The sequence below is a fragment of the Wolffia australiana genome, chromosome 8 (genome assembly GCF_029677425.1).
Source record: "Wolffia australiana isolate 7733 chromosome 8, ASM2967742v1".
Classification (NCBI taxonomy): Eukaryota; Viridiplantae; Streptophyta; class Magnoliopsida; order Alismatales; family Araceae; genus Wolffia; species Wolffia australiana.
Window position 1 is genome coordinate 17,060,498 of NC_135842.1, and position 23,831 is coordinate 17,084,328.

At 40.5% G+C, this 23,831-nt stretch overlaps 1 protein-coding gene across 2 annotated transcripts; it reads left to right on the forward strand.

Annotated features, from left to right (window-relative positions):
• Positions 1 to 1,548: 1,548 nt before the first annotated feature.
• LOC144707030 (putative inactive purple acid phosphatase 1) lies at positions 1,549 to 11,265 on the forward strand. 2 transcript variants are annotated; one of them, XM_078580144.1, is made up of 13 exons: positions 1,549 to 1,807; positions 1,902 to 2,089; positions 3,016 to 3,107; positions 3,420 to 3,486; positions 3,576 to 3,698; positions 3,954 to 4,046; positions 4,884 to 5,013; positions 5,460 to 5,541; positions 5,658 to 5,790; positions 6,506 to 6,711; positions 6,852 to 6,977; positions 9,692 to 10,001; positions 10,733 to 11,265. In XM_078580144.1, exons 2-13 carry the CDS (start codon positions 1,916 to 1,918, stop codon positions 11,036 to 11,038), a joined length of 1,842 nt encoding a protein of 613 aa, XP_078436270.1. In that variant the 5' UTR covers positions 1,549 to 1,807; positions 1,902 to 1,915; the 3' UTR covers positions 11,039 to 11,265. The 2 variants fall into 2 exon arrangements, with proteins under 2 accessions (XP_078436270.1, XP_078436271.1); XM_078580145.1 differs by having other exon boundaries at positions 1,908 to 2,089.
• Positions 11,266 to 23,831: the final 12,566 nt, after the last annotated feature.

Below are 23,831 nucleotides of genomic sequence, written 5' to 3' on the forward strand. Positions count from 1 at the left end.
CTTACAGTATTCTTATATAGAAATATACCTCAAACATTTTCGGAACTAACTCATTTCATTAACTTTCAAAATCTCTAATATGGAAAAAAATTTATAGTTAGACATATGGTCTTGATCATTTTGATATTTGTTTTCTCCTCAAACCCATGGTTTTCTTTTTCATTTGTGTTGCTGCTAAATTGATTTCGCGGTCATTCAAAAACATTTAAGTAAGTTAATATGAATATAATAATCCATGAAGCATAAAATGATTATTTAGATGAATAAGTAGCACAGTGAGTTCAGGTTGACTGACTAGGGAATTTATATATAACCATAGATCTTCAAGAGGAACTCATGAAAAGTGATAATGTGAATAAAATATATTTTATTAACGATAAGAGAGTAAAGAAAATTGTAGAATGGGATGAACGAGAGTGAGAATATGTGAAGTTAATAATATGAGGGAAGTACATTATTAATACGTATTCAAGGTAATTAATAAATAAGGAGCGCAATAATGATCAAACAAGAATGTTCCAACATATAAAGAAGGAAGCATAAAAAAGTAAAGGAAAATCAAGGGATGAGGATAGGATAATGCATAATAAAATTTGGGATGAGAACATGATATTTGGGAAAGCAATAGGGAAATGAGCTCATATAATGAGTTTTATGATAGATAGATAGAGAAAGAGAGGAAAATAGATAGATAGATAAATAGATAGATATAGAGAGAAAGAGAGGAAAATAGATAGATAGATAGATAGAGAGAGAAAGAGAGGAAAATAGATAGATAGATAGATAGAGAAAGAGAGAAAGAGAGGAAAATAGATAGATAGATAGAGAGAGAAAGAGAGGAAAATAGATAGATAGATAGATAGAGAAAGAGAGAAAGAGAGGAAAATAGATAGATAGAGAGAGAAAGAGGAAAATAGATAGAGAGAGAGAGAGAGAAAGAGAGGAAAATAGATAGATAGAGAGAGAAAGAGGAAAATAGATAGATAGAGAGAGAGAAAGAGAGGAAAATAGATAGATAGATAGAGAGAGAGAGAGAGAAAGAGAGGAAAATAGATAGATAGATAGAGAGAGAGAGAGAGAGAAAGAGAGGAAAATAGATAGATAGATAGATAGGTAGATAGATAGAGAGAGAGACGGGGAAAGAGAGGAAAATAGATAGATAGAAAAAGAGAGTGAGGGGGAGAGAGAGAGAGAGAGGAAAATAGATAGGTAGATAGAGAGAGAGAGGAAAATAAATAGATAGATAGATATATAGATAGTGGGGGGAGAGAGAGAGAGAGGAAAATAAATAGATAGATAGATATATAGATAGTGGGGGGAGAGAGAGAGAGAGGAAAATAAATAGATAGATAGAGATATAGATAGAGGGGGGGGAGAGAGAGAGAGGAAAATAAATAGATAGATAGATATATAGATAGTGGGGGGAGAGAGAGAGAGAGGAAAATAAATAGATAGATAGATATATAGATAGTGGGGGGAGAGAGAGAGAGAGGAAAATAAATAGATAGATAGATATATAGATAGAGAGAGAGAGAGAGAGAGAGAGAGAGAGAGAGAGAGAGTAGCCAGTAGCTAGAGACAACCAATGCGGGGAAGTGACCAGCGCAATGGAATATTCTCCCTTTGATGAGTATTTTTTCACTGATCCCAGACAAGTCCCATCAGTTCTGCCCACCTTCCATATCCCTCCAACATGTTCGACTCACCCGCTATTTTCCTTCCTCTTGTCCTGTTGATCCGAACCCACCAGCCCTTCAACCTTCCATTCCCTTAAATCTTCTCAATTTGTGCTGAAAATCGAAGACGGGTTGTGATACCATCCCCAAGAAACATTCTTTTCCCGATTTGCGTTCCCTGGGCTTTGATTTTCTGAACAGTATTGCATTGTTGTTTGAACCCAGTTGCAGTTTCGATCATGATCCGGGTCTCGTCATTGATCTTGATCCTGATATGCTTGGCGCTGTCACTGCTTGTGAGCGCTCACAAGGGCGGAGAACAGGCTCTTTCCAAAATCGCGATCCATAGGATAACTCTTGCCGATCAAGCTTCCGTATCTCTGAAGGCTTCTCCGCCGGTGCTCGGGGTGAAGGTTCATCCTCCGCATCCCGCCTTCAACCCGAATTATAAATCATCAACCCAATCTTTCCATTGTCCCGTGTTCTTATGATGATGAAAGACATTTGAATTGGGAACTTTGTCCGTGGTTATTTGTGTATTGCACAATTCTTGGTGAAAAACCGAACGGGTCGATCTGTATTATTGCGTTATTTGTTTTCATCGTTATTACCAGATGTAAATCCTGGGGAAACTCAATTGTATGAGCCGTTTCTTCTTTTCTTCTCCTTGTTATTATTCGATTTTTCACAAGTTTTCTGCATCTCTTGCCACACTGAGCGGCCAGGATCGCCCTGAATATATAATTGACCCATGTGTTATTTAAATTTTATAAAATTACTTCCGTTGTTGAAATTCAGACGCGCACTGTATGTCTATCGGCTCATTCAAATTGTTATCATCATTTTATGTACTTTAAATACGAATTCTATAATGAACTATTCATCATTTCTAACATTTCCGTTTATAATATTATGATATTTACTTTGTATTTTGGATCATTAGGTTAGAAAGATTCCCCAGAAAAACTGAATCTCTTATAGTTCTTCTGAGCGTTATTTTTTTGGCTGTTATTTTTTCCCGTTTTGCGGAAGCCTTCTCGGTAACGTGAATTGTTCATCTAATTTTTTTATTCATCTGTTCGTCTAATTTTTATTATTTTCAAAATTGATGCTTCCATTGTTTGCTTTGCATCGTCATTTTATTCATTACAAATAGTTAAAATATTTTAATATCCCCAAAGGAAATAAATACTTGGATTTTTATCTAGCGTTCAAAATATTTTTTTAGAACTGTGAGATTATCATTTCATCTCTTTCGACACATTAGATTGTAAAGGTTGCCCTTTATTTTTTATTTTTTTAAGGCTGTCCTAGGTAATTTGGTTTCTGGTGTTTCCAGGGTGAAACTTCTGAATGGGTTACATTGGATTATACCAATGCAAACCCATCGAATGAGGACTGGATTGGGGTATTTTCTCCAGCAAATTTCAGGTTCTATTCCTGCTTCAAGTATTTGGAAAAAAAAACAAATTTCATTGATTCCCGTACATTTGCCTAATTATACTATTGCGCAAAATGATCCTATTCATATTTTTTTTGAATTGCTCATAAGTTTGGAATGTATTTTATTGCCGCATAATGTTAAATAAAAACTTTGATTTTTAGAGACAACTGGTAAAAAAGAAAGGAAATAGGGCTATTTCTCAAAACATGAAATAGATGTGCAAGACTAGGTATAACCGTCATTTTCTTAATATGTTTGCAAACTGAATGTTTCTGCATGATCTTTTAAAAATTCTCCAGTGGCTCCATCTGTAAGACTGAAAACCAAAGAGAATATCCTCCATTCCTGTGTACCGCGCCTATAAAGGTTAGTAGAGATATAGGAAAATATGTATTTCTCAGAGAAAATTTTATTTTATTCTTTTTTTTTTTTTTTGGTTTTTTATCGTCATGCAGTACCAGTATGCCAACAAATCAGATGGGAACTATGTCATCACAGGGAGGGGAAGGTTGATGTTCAGATTGATAAATCAGAGAGAAGACTTTGCCTTTGCATTGTTTTCTGGAGGATTACACGATGCAAGTATTCCATTTTTTTCTTATGTTATTGTTATTTTACCTTTTTTACATCCATCAGTGTTTGGTGGATGTCAGGGCGTCAAAATGCATTAACATTCTTATGCTTAAAAAAATATTAAAGATGCATTAATATTAATGCCAAATTTATGGTAATAATAACCAGTTCGGTTGCTGTAAGATTTTATAACATTTTTTGTCTTCATACTCACCAATCTAACTTAACTACAGTATTAATATTTTCTCTTTATGACTCAGCCTAAGCTGCTTGGAACATCCAGCAGAATAAGCTTTGCGAACCCCAAAGCTCCTGTTTACCCACGTCTGTCTCAAGGGAAAGAATGGAACGAAGTAAGCAGAAACGTCCTTGCATGTTTTCTGTCTTTCCAATTTTTTTTGGCAATTCTATATTTATTTTTTACATTATCTTGCAAAGATTTGAGATATGTATTGTAACATCAAATAGCCAGAGATGAAACGAGATAAATAAATATTGCTTTTAATTATTTAATTAGAAGTTCTTGAACCATGAGATGGAAATTTCGTATAATTTAAACTATGACGATGTATTAAGCATAGATTTCTCAATTTATGAATCAGCGGGCAATTAACGAGGTGAATGCATGCTCTTTATTTCAACAGAGAATTAATGGGTCACATTTCCAATTTGAAATCATAAAGTTATACAGCTAAAGAAAATTCAGGTCTATATTTTTCTCGTGCTATATATGAAATCAGAACTTTATTTGAAGTTATTGAACCATGAGGCTGAAATTGAAGTAATGAGGATTTATTTGTCATTTATTTCTCAATTCGAGGAGAAACAGACGAGTAATAAGGCAAATGCATGTTTTTTTTTTTAATTTCGACAAAGAAATAATTGGGCAAATTCCTGAATTTGAAACCATAAACTAAAATATTTTAATTAAAGAAAATTCATAATTCCATTTTCCTTGGACTTCTTGCACGAAGTTGGGTAAAAAGGAATCACCCAAGCTATAGGGCCCAAATTCGTAATCGTGAGAAGATTTAACCCAGTCCTTGACATCTAAACAAAATATCTGCATTTTAAGGTCACTTACGTCTAAGAAATTTCATTTGGTACATTAAGCATATAAACTTATGCTGCAATTATCATTCGACTGCTTACGTTATACCAGGTGTTTACTTTTGATTGTTGACTTCTAGATGGTTGTGACGTGGACTAGTGGGTACAATATCGACGAGGCAATACCACTTGTTGAATGGGGTCTCAAAGGTGGAATAACAACACAGTCCCCGGCTGGGACATTGACTTTCACAAGAAGTAGCATGTGCGGTACGTTAAAATTTTGGAGTCACAAGCTTTATTGATAAATACATCGTCCAATGAATTTTCCTAATATTTGTTCGATCATTTTTATTTTGTTATTTTTTAGTTGATTTTTAGTATTATTTCGTTAATACTTGAAGTAGATGTCAGATTTCTTTTAGTTTTTTCTATGTTATCTAAATCGTGATCTCCTCAATTGCTGCGCCAGCTGATTCAACTTGATTCAATCATTTGGAGACGCTATATCTTTCAAATACAGATAATGTTGCTTTCAAAAAGAGGAATGTGTGAATAAATTTTCTCTATAATAAGGAAAAAAACTCTTTTCTTCAAATATTTGGCTGCATTTTCCTTAATTAATCTACTCGTATTCAAATATTTCCTCGAATTTCATGAGTCATAAAACCAAATAACAATGAATCTATTTTGTGATCCGTGGAACATTAAAATAGGTCCCCCAGCAAGGACAGTGGGCTGGAGAGATCCAGGCTTCATTCACAGTAGCTTCTTGAAGAACTTGTGGCCCAATCAAGTGTGAGAATTATTCATCTTCTTCCAAAAAAAAACACCATTAAGTTCCATTATTGAACACCAGAAAAGAATCATGGAAAATTGCATGTATATTCATTCATCAAACATGCAAAATGCAGATATGAATACAAGTTGGGGCACAGACTGGGGGATGGGTCTTACATCTGGAGTCAGACTTACAGATTCAAGGCATTTCCCTTCCCTGGACAAGAGTCACTGCAACAAGTCATCATCTTTGGGGACATGGGCAAGGTGGTAATTTCACTCTATATCTTTTTATGAGAAAGAAAGAGTGAAACCCAGAAATACAATGATGTTCGCCGAGATTTGCGGGATGGGACAGGTCGGGGCAGGATACTTCCAATTACGTCCCATCCCTCATCACATCCACATCTTTTTATGGGACAGGTCGGGACAGATGACAGAAACAGATGGGGTGGGACGGAACAAGAAAGAACATCATTTAGGTCAGTCATCAGTCACAGAGTCTGCAGTGTCGTGTTTCTGTTCGAGGGGCTGGACTGAACGGATGATGGGAAGGGCGGAAGACTGTTGTAAACTAATAATAATTCACCAACATCCGATGATGGAATGGAAAGGAAGGGATGAATGCTTTCATTTCATTCCCTTCCTAGGTCAGGACAGATGACAGATGACAGTAAGGGACTGAACGGATGACTAACCGTCATCCGTCCACAAGCCTACATCACATTATTTTTATCCATATTATATTTAAAGTTTTGGGGGTCATCCAGAATTTCTCATGGGACGAAGCTTGCAGCTCGTCCCGTCCCATCACTCTCCCCTATCTATCTATACATCTCTACCTATCTATATCTCTATCTATTTATTTATTCTATGTCTGTTCATCTGTTACTGTCTATTTATCTATTTATTATATGTCTATTTATCTATTTATTATATGTCTATTTGTCTATTTATTTGTTTATTTTTGGGTTGTTTTCAGGGAGAGGAGGATGGATCCAATGAATACAACGCCTTTCAATTTGGATCTCTGAACACTACCCGGCAACTAGTACGTGATTTGGAAAATATCGACATGGTTTTTCACATTGGGGACATCGTCTATGCAAATGGGTATCTTTCTCAGTGGGATCAATTCACAGAGCAGATCGTGCCCATCGCTTCATCCGTGCCTTACATGATCGCCAGGTTTAGAATTCACTGATTAAGGCCATAAAATGTGCCATGATTCTTATTTCACAGAACAGTTCTTCTATCGATGTCAACAAGAATTTCGGGTTCGGTTATTTTTTTGGTTTTTCTGTGATATATTTTTCTGGAATCTGCAGCGGAAATCATGAGAGGGACTGGCCGGGAAGCGGTTCCTTCTACGCGACTACCGATTCTGGCGGTGAGTGTGGCGTCTTGGCCCAGACCATGTTCTATGTCCCTGCGGATAACAGGGCGAAGCCATGGTATACTTTCTCACACTATCTCTATCTCTATAACTCGCTCAATCTTTCTAGTTGGATACAAAGTTATCTGTATCGCCATCTACTTGTATATAAATCAATCTTATAAATTTCTTCCTATCGAATCTTTATCTCTATCTCTATCTCTGTTTCCTCTCCCTCTCTATTAATATCACTATCTCCATCTCCTTCTTTGTCTGTCTCAATAACTATCCATATCTCAATCTCTCTATCTTTATCTCTCTCTATCTAGTTCTATAAATATCACTATCTCCATCTCCTTCTCTATGTCTATCTCAATAACTATTCATTATCTCGATCTCTCTATCTTTATCTCTCTCTCTCTATCTAGTTCTGTAAACATCACTATCGCCATCTCCTTCTCTTTGTCTATCTCTATAACCATCCATATCTCAATGTCTCAATCTACTTCGCTCTCTATCACTATCTCTCTCTTTCTCTCTATCTCTATAATAGCTCCATGTCTAACTTTATCTATATATATTGCTATATCTCTATCTCTAACCCCATCTCAATCTCTAGCTCTGTACCTATTTGTACCTCAATCTCTATATCTCTCTTTTCTATCTCTAACACTATGTCTAATATTTCTACCTCTATCTCGATATCAATATCAATCAATCTCTATCCCAATATATGTATCTCTCTCTCAGTATCAATATCTATCAATCTCTATCGATATATATATACATATATATATATATATATCTATATATATATCTATCTATCTATCTATATATATATATATCAATGGCAGTATATATATCAATGGCAGTATTTATCCACCTCATCTCAATCTCTACACCCATCTCTATATTATCTCAAATCTATCATGATCTCAAGTATAGTGCAGGGACGCGGACGGGACGATTTTTTCGTCCTGGGACGAAAAAAACGTCCCGTCCAAAGGTACGGACGAATTTCGGGATGAAAATTCGTCCCGAGGACCAGTGGATGGGATGGTTTTCGTCCCATGGGACGAGAAAACCGTCCGTCCAGAGGTCTCGGATGTTGGTCGGACGAATCTGGACGGAAAACCGCCAGATTCACATCTGATGGTTGAGGTGTAGTCACGTGGCCGCGCAATGACAAATTGCATCAAAGTCCCTGTTTTTTTACGTGCGTGCAAACGGACGCCGCTCAGAAATAATTGTACATATGGCCCTTCGCATTCTATCTCCTCCATAATTCCCTAAAAAACTTAGAAAAGTCTATATTAATATATTAAAAATATAAAATAGGTTTTTTTCGTCCGGGACGAGGGACGGGACGAAAATTCGTCCCAGGAGGACTGGACGGGACAAAAATTCGTCCCAGGAAGACTGGACGGGACGGTTTTCTAACCGTCAGACGAAAATTTGTCCCGTCCTTCGTCCCTAAACTGAATCCGGAGGTCGGACGGGATGAAATTCGTCCCGTCCCGTCCATGTCTGGGACGATCCGAAACTATAATCTCAAGCTACCTCTATCTCTATATCTATCGCTATCTCTCTATCTCTATACCCATATGTGTATATATATATATCAATCTATATCCCAATTTATGCATCTCTGTCTCAATATCAATATCTGTCAATCTCTATCTCAATATTTATCGACCTCATCTCAATCTCTCTATCCATCTGTACACTAACTGATAATTGGCCCACGATATCACTCTCTCCATATCTATCGCTATCTCTCTATCTCTCTATCTCTATACCCATATATATATCTATCAATCTACATCCCAATTTATGCAACTGTCTCAATATCAATGTCTGTCAATCTCTATCTCAATATCTATCGACCTCATCTCAATCTCTCTATCCATCTCTACATTATCTCATATTTGGCCCACGATATCACTCTCTCCACCCATATCAATCTGTCACACTCCATCTTAATATCTATCGACCTCATCTCAATCTCTCTATCCATCTCTACATTATCTCACATTTGGCCCACGATATCACTCTCTTATCTCTATCTACATCCCAATTTATGTATCTCTGTCTCAATATCAATATCTGTCAATCTCTATCTCAATATCGATCGACCTCATCTCAATATCTCTCTATACATCTCTACATTATCTCATATTTGGCCCACGATATCACTCTCTACAATCATATCAATATCTGTCAAACTACATCTCAATATCGATCGACCCCATCTCAATCTCTCTATCCATCGCTACGTTATCTCATATTTGTCCCATGATATCACTCTCTACGCCCATATCAATATCTGTCAATCTCCATCTCAATATCTATCGACCTCATCTCAATCTCTCTATCCATCTCTACATTATCTCATACTTGTCCCATGATATCACTCTCTACGCCCATATCAATATCTGTCAATCTCCATCTCAATATCTATCGACCTCATCTCAATCTCTCTATCCATCTCTACATTATCTCATACTTGTCCCATGATATCACTCTCTACACCCACATCAATATCTGTCAATCTCTATCTCAATATCTATCGACCTCATCTCAATCTCTCTATCCATCTCTACATTATCTCATACTTGTCCCATGATATCACTCTCTACACCCACATCAATATCTGTCAATCTCTATCTCAATATCTATCGACCTCATCTCAATCTCTCTATCCATCTCTACATTATCTCATATTTGTCCCATGATATCACAGAATCTCTATCTCCATCTCTGATAAATATCAACCCATTTCTTGGTTTTCAGGTACGTGGCGGATTACGGGATGTTTAGGTTCTGCGTGGCAGACACGGAGCAGGACTGGCGACGGGGCAGCGAGCAGTACGAGTTCTTGGAGCGTTGCATGGCGAGCGTAGACCGAGAGAAACAGCCATGGCTGGTCTTCTTGGCCCACCGCGTTCTTGGCTACTCGTCGGCTTCGTTTTACGTGGAAGAAGGCTCCTTTGAGGAGCCCATGGGCAGGGAGTCGCTTCAGGAGCTCTGGCAGCGCTACCGCGTCGATCTCGCAGTCTACGGCCACGTCCACAACTACGAGAGATCCTGCCCCATCTACCAGGTCTCATCTCGTCTTCTCTCTCTCTCTCTCTCTCTCTCTCTCTCTCTCTCTCTCTCTCTCTCTCTCATTCTCTTCGTGTGTGTCTCTCTTCCTCTCTACCTCTTTTCCTCACCCTGTCATCCGCTCTGTTTTCCTCTCTCTCTCTCTCTCTCTCTCTCTCTCTCTATGTGGACCTTCTGTCTCTCTTCCTCTCTCTTTGTCTAACCTTCTCTCTCTGGACCCCCTCTCTCAGTATTTATATATATTCTATCTATCAATCTTTTTCTTTTTTTATTTCTTCTTATTACTCTATCTATCTATCTTATATCTCTACCAACCTCTCTGTTTCTCTCTCTCCCTCTGTACCCTCTCTCTCTCTCAGGACACTCTCTCTCATTTTCTCTCTCTAAATCTCTATCTCTCTTAACCCTCTCTCTCTCTAGACTAACTTTTCTCTGTCTCTCTCTCTTTGAACCATCTCTCTCTCTCTATCTCTATCTCTCTGAACCCTCTCTCTCCCTGGACATTCTCTCTATCTCTATCTCTCTGAACCCTCTATCTCCCTGAACTCTCTCTCTCTTTACCTCTCTGAACACTCTCTCTCTACACACTCTCTCTGCCCCCTTCTCTCTCTCTTCCTCTCTCTCCCCCCTCCCCCTCTTCCTCTTCCTTTTCCTCTCTCTTTTTCGAGACTCTCTCTCCCCCTCTCCATGATTGTTCTCTCAGTCCCATCTCCAATCCGGGCCATGCAGAACATGTGCACAAGCAAGGAGAGGACCCACTACGAGGGCGCGCTCAATGGCACCATCCACATCGTCGCCGGTGGCGGTGGCGCCTCCCTGGCCGACTTCGCCGCCGTGGAAACGTCGTGGAGCCTTGTCCGAGACTATGACTTTGGTTTCGTCAAGTTGACTGCGCTCGATCGCTCCACTCTCCGCGTTCACTACTTGAAGAGCCGCGACGGTGAGGTCCACGACTCCTTCACCATCTCCCGCCACTACCGCAATATCCTCGCCTGCATTCATGACGGCTGCTCCAGCACTACTCTCGCGTCTTGAGAATTGAGACACCCCCCTACAATTATAATTTTGTTAACCCTACGGTTAAAACTGTAGGGTTGGACATTTAAGATGGAGGACCGGTTTGACCAAACCAAACCAGGACCGTAGGTCCTCCATTTGAGGGTGGACCAATTTGTCAAACAGGTTTAGGTCCAAGGGTCAAACTGGACCAGAACTGGAAGTATATTATTTAATGTTTTTTATAAAATTATAAAAATATCAAATCCAACTCAACGGAGAGGTCTCTATTGAGCTCAGCGTAGATGCCATATATTTGTTCACCTGGGGGCACCCACTTGATATAGAGGATATTTTTTGTCTTCAAAAAAAATTTAACATTACTATGAACATAAATTTTCTACTTTCACTTTGGCATTGACTAGTCAAGCTGACTAGACCGGACCAGTCCAGACCGGCCCGGGACGGAGCAAACCGATTTTAGGTAAGATTTAGGTCTTTGCTAAAAACCTGAACCGGACGGGGACTGTCAAACCCTAGTTGTCTGTGGTGTATTGGCTTTGATGGGCTGCCCTTGAGCTTCTTGTGAGATGAGAAGTGATAGAGAGAGAATGGGTAAGGAAAATATGAGAGAGTTTACATGGGTGCCTTTGTTGTTTATGGTCAAATGACTTTGATGGGATGCCCTTGAGCTTCTTGTGAGATGAGAAGTGATAGGGAGAATGGGTAAGGAAAATATGAGAGAGAGTTTGCATAGCAGCCTTTGTCATCTATGGTGCCTTGACATTGATCGACTGCCCTTGAGCTGATTGTGTGAAAAGAAGTGATAGAGAAAATGGGTAAGGCTGAGATAGAATATACATGTGTTATAATAATATGGATTTTTAGTAGCTTAATATGACCATATTTACTTGTTTATTTGCATTAAATTAGTTATATATGTGCAAGCTTAAATGATTAAATTCATTTATAGAATGATATTCTGAATTTTCTGTATTTTTGAAGATTTTTCTGACAGCATATTCTGAAAGAATACAATTTTATGAGTCAGAATGTGATTTTTTGGAAATTTTCAGACATTAAATTCAGAAAGATATGATATTTCTAAGTCAAAATATATATTTATTTGTATTTTTTGGCTTTTATTTTATTAAATATGAATTTTAGAATATAATTTTTGGTTTTTTTTCATTTTCCCAGAGCAAGTGACGTGGACTAATCACAAAAAAGTCTTTTTTCATAATACATGTGCTCCGTGGACCGAGTAAGAGATGATTAAAATATTATTTCTTTCTCTTTCTCTCTGTTTGGAATGGTAAGGCTAGGCGACGTGGCACCACCACATAGCGCCACATGTACACATGGCACGCACGTGGCGCGAGCTGACATGTCAATTTTCCATTGGATAAAAATGGGCAAATGGCTGACGTGGCGCGAGCTGATGCACCGCTATGTCAGCTGCGAGATAGTATTTTATTATATATTTTAATAAAATATTAGTATATCCTTTTCAGTCTTTTTTTAAGGGCGACACGTGGCGCAACGAGAGCCATCAATTGCAGATGACGAGAAGGAATTTCACCCAATCATCACATTTAATGCTGAGACGAGACAAAATTCTAACCAAATGATGTGATGGCGCTGACGAGGACGAGGAGAGAGAAATATTTGAATTAAATCGACATCTATAAATCATCCAACTTCCGTGTTTAATATTTGACGATCCAAAACACAGATCAAGCTGAAGTTTTAGGGGCAACTTCATCTTTTTGTCCTCTATCCGTTCATGCGATAAATTGAGCCCCGATAATTATAAAAAACATCTTTAAACTCACTTCCTCCAAGTGAGGCTGATTGAAAGAAAGTGAAGTTTTGAAGGCCCATCAAGTGTTCATTGGTCTCTCAACTGCTTGGAGAGGTTCAATAGAGAAGTGGGGAGGTTGATTTGCAGTAGGAATACGTCGTGATCCCTGCAGAATATAGAGATCTAAGGTTAGCCTTTCGCCTTACATTGAATTATCTCCAACACATTTAGTTAGTTTAATCATCTTCACAATTTATCACCTTCATCCACTCCGTCATCATCCTTATCATCCACTCTCACCCATTTCATATTCCATCTTACATAGTGATGATCTCATCACCTACCTATATCTTTCCCATTTAAGCTTACATTACTTTCTCCTTATTCACTTATCATCCCTTCTAGATACCTCTACTTCACTCATCATATCCACCACCTAACACGTCGTCGTTACGACCCCATCTTGTTTCTCCATCCTCATCTATCTTAAAACCTAATTAGTAGAACCCTAATCAACCATCTCTCATCTTATCGTTCACTCTCATCACACATTCACTAACGTCTATGTAACTCTTCTCATCTTCGTGCTTCACCCAATTGAGATTAGTATCCGTTCCCTGTGAAAATGACCCTTACTCATTGCTATCTAATTAAATTATCTATGATTATAGGTTTAAATTTATTGATTAAACTCAAATTCTCGACGACATAATATTTACCTAAATTTTGACTTTATCAAGGGCCCATGGGGTGCCAAGCTAAACCTTGTGCCCTAGACGATACAAAGAAGTTTGTTATATCTCTCATGGAACCCTTACTGTCATTAGTTATCATGTATGTATAATCCTTCATGCGCACAAGACCCCCCAAATGACTTATGGCATGGTTAATCAACAAATCACAATCAATCATTCATATTAGTAATAATGTGTGGTGCAATCATCGAAGATCACTTCCTCCAATATTTCCATCATCATGACATCATATTCGTCGATTCAATCTCATCTAATATCAGCGGAAAATGATTACATCTTGACCACACAATCACATTTGTCAACTTGGTACTGCATCCAAACTAAGATGGTTTGGAATCCCCTAATTATAGACTTGAAGGTCATAATTAGTACATAGAGTTTTATTCACAAGGCATCTATAGTGTCTCAGGTCTAAGGACAACTTACATACTTGTGACATGAATAAAGCTGAATGACACTATGCCTAATAACACTCCGGGTTCAAATGGATCAATTTAGTGAAACCTTTCCCCAAAGAGCCCCCATTATTTGTACATAATATCTCCACTCTAATGGCTACTCGTCATATGAGTAGGGATCGACAATGTTATTCTATCCAAATATGTCAATGTCCTTCTTGAGTATTCTTCCAATAGAAAAGTTTATAACACATGTTTATAGACTAATGATCCACATATTATTATATCATAATAATTCACTTAGTTATGGACTTCAATTATAAGCATCACACATGCATTATAATTAATATATTATATTAATGAATATTAAACAAAGGGTGGAATATGGGATTGTATTGCAAGCCGCATATACTTACTGTTGGGCTCTATAGGCCTTGACATGGATGAAGAAATCAAAACGATCTACAGTAGAAGACTTCAGCAAAATCGCAACGACATCGATAAAACCATTGAAATGAAGTACCTCTGCCTGGATTTCATCCATGATTTCTTAGATCCCGGAGTGATACGAGTCAAGCTGCTCAAGTGTATAGCCTCTAGACGTATCCACGTGGTCCTCGGCACCTTGGATCTCCTCCTTCTCTTAACGAGCCCCGTTATACCATACATCATCGTCATTATGCATCCCGATCGCATTGAGCATGGAGAAGAGTCATGGGGAGAAGGGAGAAGAAGGGGAAGGCCCCTGAACAATTCTAGCCTAGGTGAATTTTGTTCAGGGCCTTATCCTATTTATACTATGTGTGAATTTTTCATAAAACCCCCAAAACTTAAGTATATCTTCCAACGTCCAAAAGACCAATTGCGTGTGACCCTCTAGTCTAGTTAACGACTCTAGTGGCCCAATAACCTTTATTGGCCTTCCAAATTAATATATTATATCATCATATAGATTAATTAACGTCGGTTACCCAATCGATAGGTTGAGTCTCCAACGTGTGGGGTGCCAAGCTACACCTTGTGCTTTAGAAGATACAAAGGATTGTGTATCAACTCACTCATGGAACATGTTCATCATCGATTACCATGTAGTATAATCCCTCATCCACTTGATCCTCCTTGGAAGACTTAGGGTATCGGTCATCTGAGTTAGTACTAACGCATTAAGAAATCATAGGAGGACTCTTCTCTGATATTTGACTACCGTGGGAAAGGACTTCATTGCATCATCTTCCTTGAGATGTCACCTCTTATACCAAGGGTGGACGATCCCATCTCGACCACTTAATCATCTTTGTGAACTTTTTGATGTACCCGGACTAAGACTATTTAGAATCCCATGATTAGGGACGCGTAAGTCATAGTCAAGGTACAACTGTTTGTCCACAAGACATCTTTGGTGTCCCAGGTCTAAGGATCACTTACACAACTGTGACGTGAATCAACCTGATTGACAGTTCGGTATAATACCATTCAGGGATTCGTACAGATCAATTCAGTGAACTTGATGTAACATGACAGTCGGGATCGACACTTCGTATTACGCCCGGAAGGTGGATTCTAAATGCAATGAAATGATGAGAGTTAACGTATATGATATGAGAAAAATTTAATGAGAAATACGACGATCGTCGAATGACCTGAGAAGCATACCAGCTATATGACATGTGACAGGTTTTGACATGACCAAGCTCCCAATAATCTGAGTTTTCAGCTCGAGGCCGACGAGGTAGGGAATGTTACCGTCCGTGGACATCCACACCGTCGTCGATTACGAACTGATCAATTACTACAAAGAAAATTAACTATCACAGAAGTTGGTGGTTATCCTAAACTTCACATTCAATTCTCGCTAGGCAAAGGAGCAATCGACATCAGCACTGAAAGATGTAACAACACCGTAGACTTACGGAGAGGAGTTGGATATAGATCATGTGGGTTAGAATCTGTAGGCTTGGAGCATTCTACGTTCAGCAGAGTTGATGGCGGAGGCAAGAATGGACTTGTGGTTGAGCCAAGCGGCAATCCGGACTAGTGTAGATCTCAGTGTAGATCGTAAAGGTCAAGCCCATCTTTCTTAGACGTACTGAACTTTTACTCTAAAAAATTAAAACCTTCGGAAATGGAAAATCTTGAGCGCAAGGTGCGTGGATCTAGCTTTCAGCCCGGGGTAGGACACGTTCCCAAGCGGAGAGATTTTCTCCGACGATCGAGCGTAGTAAATTCCCTAGGCTACGATTCACTACCTCAGTCTGCCCATCCATTTGGAGGTGATAGGATGTGGAAAATTTAAGCTTCGTCCCCATCAAGACCCATAGGGTCTTCCAGAAATAGCTAGTGAATCGCACGTCGTGATCCGACACGATCGACTGTGGTACACTATGCAAACGGACGATCTTGTCAAAAAATAAATGTGCTACGCGTGATGCATCAGCAGTCTTTGAGCACGGTATAAAGTGGGCCATTTTGGAGAATCGATCGATTACGACCATAATAGAGTCGTGTTGTCGGGCCGTCTTTGGTAGGCCAAGAACGAAATTGATACTAACGTCATCCCAGGGACGCATCGGTACGGGCAAGGGCGTATAGAGCCCAGTGTTCTACTTCGTCATCTTGGCCTTTTGAGCAAACCAAGCAACGGGAGACAATTTTCCCAACGTCCCTCTTCAACGACGGCCAGTATAATTGATATTCCAACGATTGGATGATCTTGTTGACACCAAAATGTCCGCTCAAACCACCAGCGTGTGTTTCCCAAATAAGGAAATCTCGTAGCGATGTACGAGGTATGCATAACCTCTTCCCATGGAAAAGGTAACCATCAGAGATATAATAATCTTGGTATTCAGACTTCGGGCCATCACTATTGGCATGTCTAATCTTCCCGAAGTCGGTACAGTCATCGTAGTCGTGTGGGATTTGATCAAATCCCAAAACTTGGGTCTTCATCATGTTTAGGATGACTGGTCTCCGGCTGAGAGCATCGGCTACGACGTTGTCCTTCCCTTTCTTATGTCGTATCACGAACGTATAGTCCTGCAAGTAAGCAATTCACTAGGCGTGTTGATTGCTGACCTTCTTCTGGTCATGCAAGTGCCGGAGGGCACTATGGTCTGAGTAGAGCACAAACTCCTTTGGAAGAAGATAATGTCGCCAGTGTCAAAGCGACTGGACTAAGGCATAAAATTCTCAATCGTAGTTATCATAACGACACTTCGTATCATTCAATTTTTTGTTGAAGTACTCGATCGGATGTCTGTCCTGGCTAAGGACGCCACCAATACCTACGCCTGAAGCGTCGCAAGCGACTGCAAACACCTTGTTGAAGTCAAGCAGTTATAAGATGGGAGTGCGGGTCATGCGGTACTTAAATCTCTTCGAAGGCCTTGTCGGCCGCCTTCATCCATTCAAACTTATTGAGTCTGATAAGGTCGGTGATAGGGGCAGTGACGCCGCTAAACCCGGGAACAAAATGTCGGTAGAAAGTTGCTAAGCCCATGAAACTACGCACATCACGAACGTCCTTGGGCTTGCGCCATGACGTGATGGCCTCGACCTTGGCTGGATCTACACAAACTCCGTGAGCTGATATGAGGAAGTCGAGGAAGAAAATCTCGGCCATGAAGAAACTACATTTCTTCAAGTAGGCATAGAGCTTCTCTCTCTAAAGCGCAGCACACACCTCTCGGAGGTGTCGTAGGTGGTCCTCACGGGTCCCACTAAAAATCAATATATCATCAAAATATACGACTACAAACCTACCAATGAACAAGCGTAAGACCTCATTCATCAAATGTTGGAACGTGCTTGGGGCGTTGGAGAGCCCGAATGGCACAACATTCCACTCAAAAAGGCCATCTTTAATCTTAAAGGCCGTCTTACACTCGTCCCCTGGTCGAATGCGGACCTGGTGGTATCCACTACGTAATTGATTTTTGAAAATATGGTCGCTCCGGCCATCTGATCAAAGAAGTCCTGCACTCTAGGGATGGGAAAACGGTACTTCAACGTTATCTTGTTGATGGCGCAGGAATCGCAACACATACGCCACGTCCCATCTTTCTTCGGCGCGAGTAGTGCGGGGACGGTGCATGGACTGAGGCTCTCTCGTATGAGGCCCTTAGTCAGGAGTTCCTTTACCTGGCGACATAATTACTCATATTTTACTGGGTCCATCCGGTAATGCGTTATGTTTGGGAGCAAGGTTCCAGGAACGAGATCAATGGCGTGTTGTATGCTACGCATAGGTGGGAGCTCATCAAGGAGTTCTTCGGGAAAAACATCCCCGTAATCAGTCATGAGCTCAGTCAGTTCAGGCGCCTCTTGTACGCCGAGCGTTTGTGATGGTTCCTCCAAAGGAACAACTTGCGCGAGAGCGAAACATATGGGTAAGTTTTCTTGTTCCTGTTCAAGCTCTCGTTGGAATATACAACCGTTGGTGATCAATAGTGTCTTCGGCTGAGGAGCCGGTGTCGATACGATCGGCGCTAGCTGAGTAGGTGCACGTACTTCTGGGTACCATATCAATTGACGTCCACCATACATAAATGAACATGTGTTCTCTCATCCTGACAGTTGGACGTCGTTGTCGAACAACCAATATGATAATGTCGATCCTCATAGGCAGGACGTCACATAGCACCTTTTTGTTGTAGGTGCTCATCTTCAATGGCACGTGGCACTACGATCGTACCGGAAGGGTCGAAGCGTCAATCCATGATACACTATAAGGAGTAAGGTGTGGTGTCAAAGTAAGGCCTAGCTTGGCCACGGTATCTTCGGAGACTGCATTGATGCAGCTCCCACTATCTATAATCAACTTGCACGTTCGTCTATTGATCTTTACATAGACGTAAAAGATCAACGTGCGCTGCACAAGTTCATTGGGGTTGGGTACCGACTGTGTATGCGGAGGGTGTAAGATGACTGTCGGAGTCAAAGTTCGAGTCTGGGACACTCGTTGTGTCGGTGCGGACATCGATGGAGTCCTAGCTGGTGGTGCAGCTGGTTCGACCAGAGTAGTCATCGGTGCCCTAGGGACATCACGAAGTGTAGTGTTCTACAGAATTCTAAAGTTCACTACCTTAGAAACGGGCGCCAGAATCACAGGGGTAATCTGGATATACCCTAACGATTCCTCGTAGGCTTCCTCTTCGGGGCACTCGCTTGGATAGACATCTACCTCTATGTCATCCTCAGGTGGTAGATCGATAGGGTTCCCACTAACATCCAAAAAAAGTAGGGATGGACAGTCAGACCGTCGATGTCCAAATCCCTTGCACTTGATACACTATAATTGCTCGCGGTTTGTAGTCGGAGCGCGAGCAGTTGAGACGACGGACGAGGCAGTTGGGACCGCAGAAACCATCGTTGGCGAAGGAGTGGTGCTCCTAGTGGGAGGCGGAGCTCCTCTCGGTAATCCGATAGTCGAGGTGGGCCTCGCAGTGTGGGTTGTGGCAGTGGACAGAGTACGAGTTGCTCTCCACTATACTATACGCCTAATCTACTGATGTTGGGTTCTGTTCCAACACCTTTGCTCCTAGCTCGGGACGTAGTCTGTGCATGAAGAGCGCAATCTGAACATGTGGGCTATCGACAAAGCGACAGCGCACACCGTACTCCTCGAAGTCCTCGATGTAGTCACTAACCTTGCGCATGCCATGCTTGAGATCCATCCACTTGAGAAGGAGATGTGTCATGTAAAGCTTAGGGATATACTTATCCTTAAGCTTTCTCGACATGACTTCCCAAGTGATAGGTGGATCTCCTCGTCATCTCGCGGCATTCTTCTCGTTCTTCCAGAATATCTTGGCCTGGCCTCCAAGTTTTGCCTCGGCATATGCGACACAAAAGTCGTCATCCATATCATACCACTAGAAGTAACTCTCTAGATTGGACTCCCAGTCTGTATAATCCTTCGAATTCCGCGTGCCCTCGTAGATGGGAACTTTGATTCAAACACTATTTTGAACCATGGCTCGGTGGGCCTCCCGTCTATGATCTCTATCATCATTCTCATAATGACAATGGGCTGGCTGATGTCAACGAATGTCGTGTGGTCTGTACGGATCTAAGGGTTCCGAGGTGGGAGTCGGGACAATAATCCTGTGGCGCAAGAGGTCCTGGTGGTACGTCGACTGTCCTCAAGGCCAGTGGTGCCTGCTGCGTATATTGACCATGTCGTGTGGGGCCCACCCACGGTACGTAGGCTGCGGGAGCAACCGGTGGTGCGGCAGGGGGTGCCGAGGTGGTATAAGGCTCACGCGGTGCATAAGTTGGCGGTGGCGCGTAAGTCGGCATCAACGCGTAGGTTGGCGCTGGCACATAGGCCGGTGCTGGTGCGTAGGTCAGCGTCGAGGCATACGTCGGTGCCGGTGCGTGGGTCGACGCCGAGGCATAAGTCGGCTGCATCATCGCCACTGGTGCACTAGGTGTCCCGTAGTGATCGTGAGGGCCATAGGTAGACGCATGGGTCGGCACGGATCCATACGGTGCCAGGTTCGCATGGGACACTGGCGGTTAATAAGGCTCCTCTCATGCCGGAGGATGACCATGCGTTGAGTACTGAGCTTGGGCCGGCTCGTAAGGTCGGCCCTGATAATCCTGATGTTGTCCTTTCAGACGATGGCCGGCCGTAGTGGATGCCTCCTGTCAGGGCGGGAATCACCACTCCGGATAGTTCTGTGTTCGCTCTTGGTAGTAGTATCGGTCCTCGTTGCATCGTGGAGGATGATATCGTCCAGTCGAAGGTTGTCGTCGTGGTTGCTGTTCCCATGGCATCTGCCATGGCTGATAGGGGCACATTGGTGGCTCGTACGGTTGAGGTGACACATTGGGAGGCGGTTGGAACTCTGAGCTATCTTTGGCTGGTGCTTTACCAGGTCGCTGGACGACATCGCCGGATTATGATGGCGAGTAGTGAGGGTTCGACGTCGATGTTGGCGCCATGGGGACTTCGATGTCCTTATCGAGTATCCTTCAAACAGGAATATTTAGAACACATGCTTAAATACTAGTGATCTCCGTGTTACGATCTCATCATAATTCACTAAGTCCGGTCATGTATTCATGGGCATCATTATAAGCATCACATGTGCACTATAATGAACATTTTCTATTAATGAACATGGAAAAAGATGTGGAATGTGTGATTGGCTTGTCGTCCACATATATTTCCATCATTTACAATGGAAAGTGTTACCCATAATACAAATTGAAAAATAAAACTTACAGCGCTTCCAAAAAGTTACTAGTTAAACTTAGACTAAAAATCTTAATTATAGGTTAAAGGTGGAAATACCTTTCAAAGGGATTCCACAAACTGTACATTCTTATGTTTTTTCTCAACATCAAGTGATATATATCATTCTCTCCCTCAAAATGAAGAATTTGACGTACATGTTTACATTAATTCAATTCTTCAAGTTGGGTACCTTAAAATTTCATCTTCAGTGCTTCAGCATAAATATTTTATTATTATTTATGGAATTTTTAATCCTAATTATGTAATTTATCTATTATTCACGTCTTTTGAATTTTTTTTTGGAATAAAAAGATAGAGAAAAAATCCACAATATATTCAGTAATCTCTGTACTTTGATAGGATCGCTTGAGTTTAGCATAGCATAATGAACGTGACCCCCTCGTTCCCTCGAACTATGATAGGAGGACTACCACCCTTAGAATCCAAAAATTCACCTTGAACCAAATCTCTAAATATCAACTCAATTCTCGAATCCATAAAAACCAAACAGGGTTTCTCTTTAAAAGAAAGAGGAAAAGACAGGGTGCCCTCGGACAATGGTGTGTCCTCGAGATCTGCTTTGTTGTTGTGTGAAATAAGAAATCGCCTTACTAAAATACTAATTTGATTTACCTTATATTTCAAAAAACTCTATTTATTGAAGTTCCATAATTAATCATAGAACCTTATCACAACTATTTCTAAAGATCTCATCACAACTAGCAATGAATGACATAACAATCTCCTCTTGAAAAAGTAATAAATGGAAATGGGGAATGCAATCACATTGGTCAAGAGAGAAGGGATAGAAGAGTAAGATTGATATATTGCAGAGTGAATCATGGACAGAAAAATAGGCGGAGAGGCAATATCGGAGTGATATCGAGGAAAGGAAGATAGACGTATTTGGGAGATAGATATATCCTCAGTAGTGAAAGTATGTTGATTATGGGTAAGATGTGAAGTGTGTGGGAATGATGAGGTTGGTGAAGGCAACGTATTACGTGCACAGGACTTGGAGAATGACTCACTCCTATCTTGAAATAAGAGTAGGCTAGTGGTGGGATAAGATACATTAGTGGGATTGGTAAATTTGAGTTGATGGAGTGGGGGACCTCAATTCACTCATCACTCTACCTTTGGAGCATAGAGCTTCTACCTTTTGAAATTGAACCCACATTGCTCAAAATCACACATTGTTCCACCTGAAACATGCTCTTTATCCGCTCTAGGAGCTTAACTTCTCTACACATGTTCCCAAGCCAATGGATGAAAATTTTGATGAAGGTTGATTACGGTTATGGGCATGTTCAATTCATGAAATATTCCTCAAAATTAAATGCATACATCACAGTTTGCCGTATAAAGTGAGCTAGCTCCCCCCCCCCCACACGCACACAAGAACAAGCATGGTCCTCAATGCAGATTTGAACCAATAAGAGCAAGGAAAATTGAGAGAGATGATGGCAATCAGTGGGGATGGAAGTTGTGGCTCGCCGTTGAGAGGGTAAATATAAAGATCCTGGATACATTGTGGATGCAGCTGGGGATGCCATCCTGTTAAAAAATGAAAAACACAAAAACTAGACTGATTGAGGCTCCACATGAACAAAATATTTCAAGTTTTTGACGAGAGAGAAAATCTAGAGGGAAATTAGGCTGAGGACTTGGGTCCTAAAAGATCAGGCCATGGATAGCTCTTCCAAACCACTCCTCCTTATGGTATGGTTGCATCCCTCAATTCCTCCATGTGGGCACCACCTACTTGTTATGACAACTAAAGAAAATAGGATAAAAGACATGAAGGGGAACTGGAAAAGGATCCCAGTTCCCAATAGGGAAAGAAAATAAGGCAAGTTGAAGATTATCCCAAAGCATAAAGCTAATTACAAAGCATCATGTATGAGAAACTCAATGCCCATGTATACATAACTATATTTAAGAATGGGTTTCCTTGTAATTTTGACCCACAAGAGTAAAATGTTAACAGGAGCTGACATAAAGAAAACATGCTAAAATTTTTCGTTTCCATTCAAATAAATGATAATGCCAATATGTGAAAAGAATTTTGCACAAAAAAGGTTCAACCTCAACTTAATTACAAATTTTTTTCATCCTTGTCCTAGGTTGAACTTTAAATAATTCATTGGGCGCGCTGCAAAATTCTCTTTCCATTTCTATTTTTATCATCATCATCCTCATTGAAGCCTGTTCATTGATACTTTCTTTCACATGATTTCTGTCTTCACGAAACAACATGTAAACATCACAGATTATTTCGTCCACTTCTTCCATTTAGATGCTCGATTCCTTAAAATTATTCCTCCATGATTTGACAAAAGAATCATGTCTTGAAAATTCATTCATCTCTTCTCCACTCATATAATATGTGGCTTTACATACAATTCCATTTTGCAGTGCTTTTGGAAAAGGAAGATATGGTTAATATTCTTCAAGCTGAGAATGGGTGTGTTCAACCTGACCTTTTCACCACTTCCTCATCTCTTTTCACATTTTCTTCCATATCATCCTGAAACATTAACTCAGAAGCAGTATAACATTCTGATTGTGATTCCTCATTCCCATGTACTTCCTCCTCACTAAAATGTAAATGATAATTTTCAGAAATCTT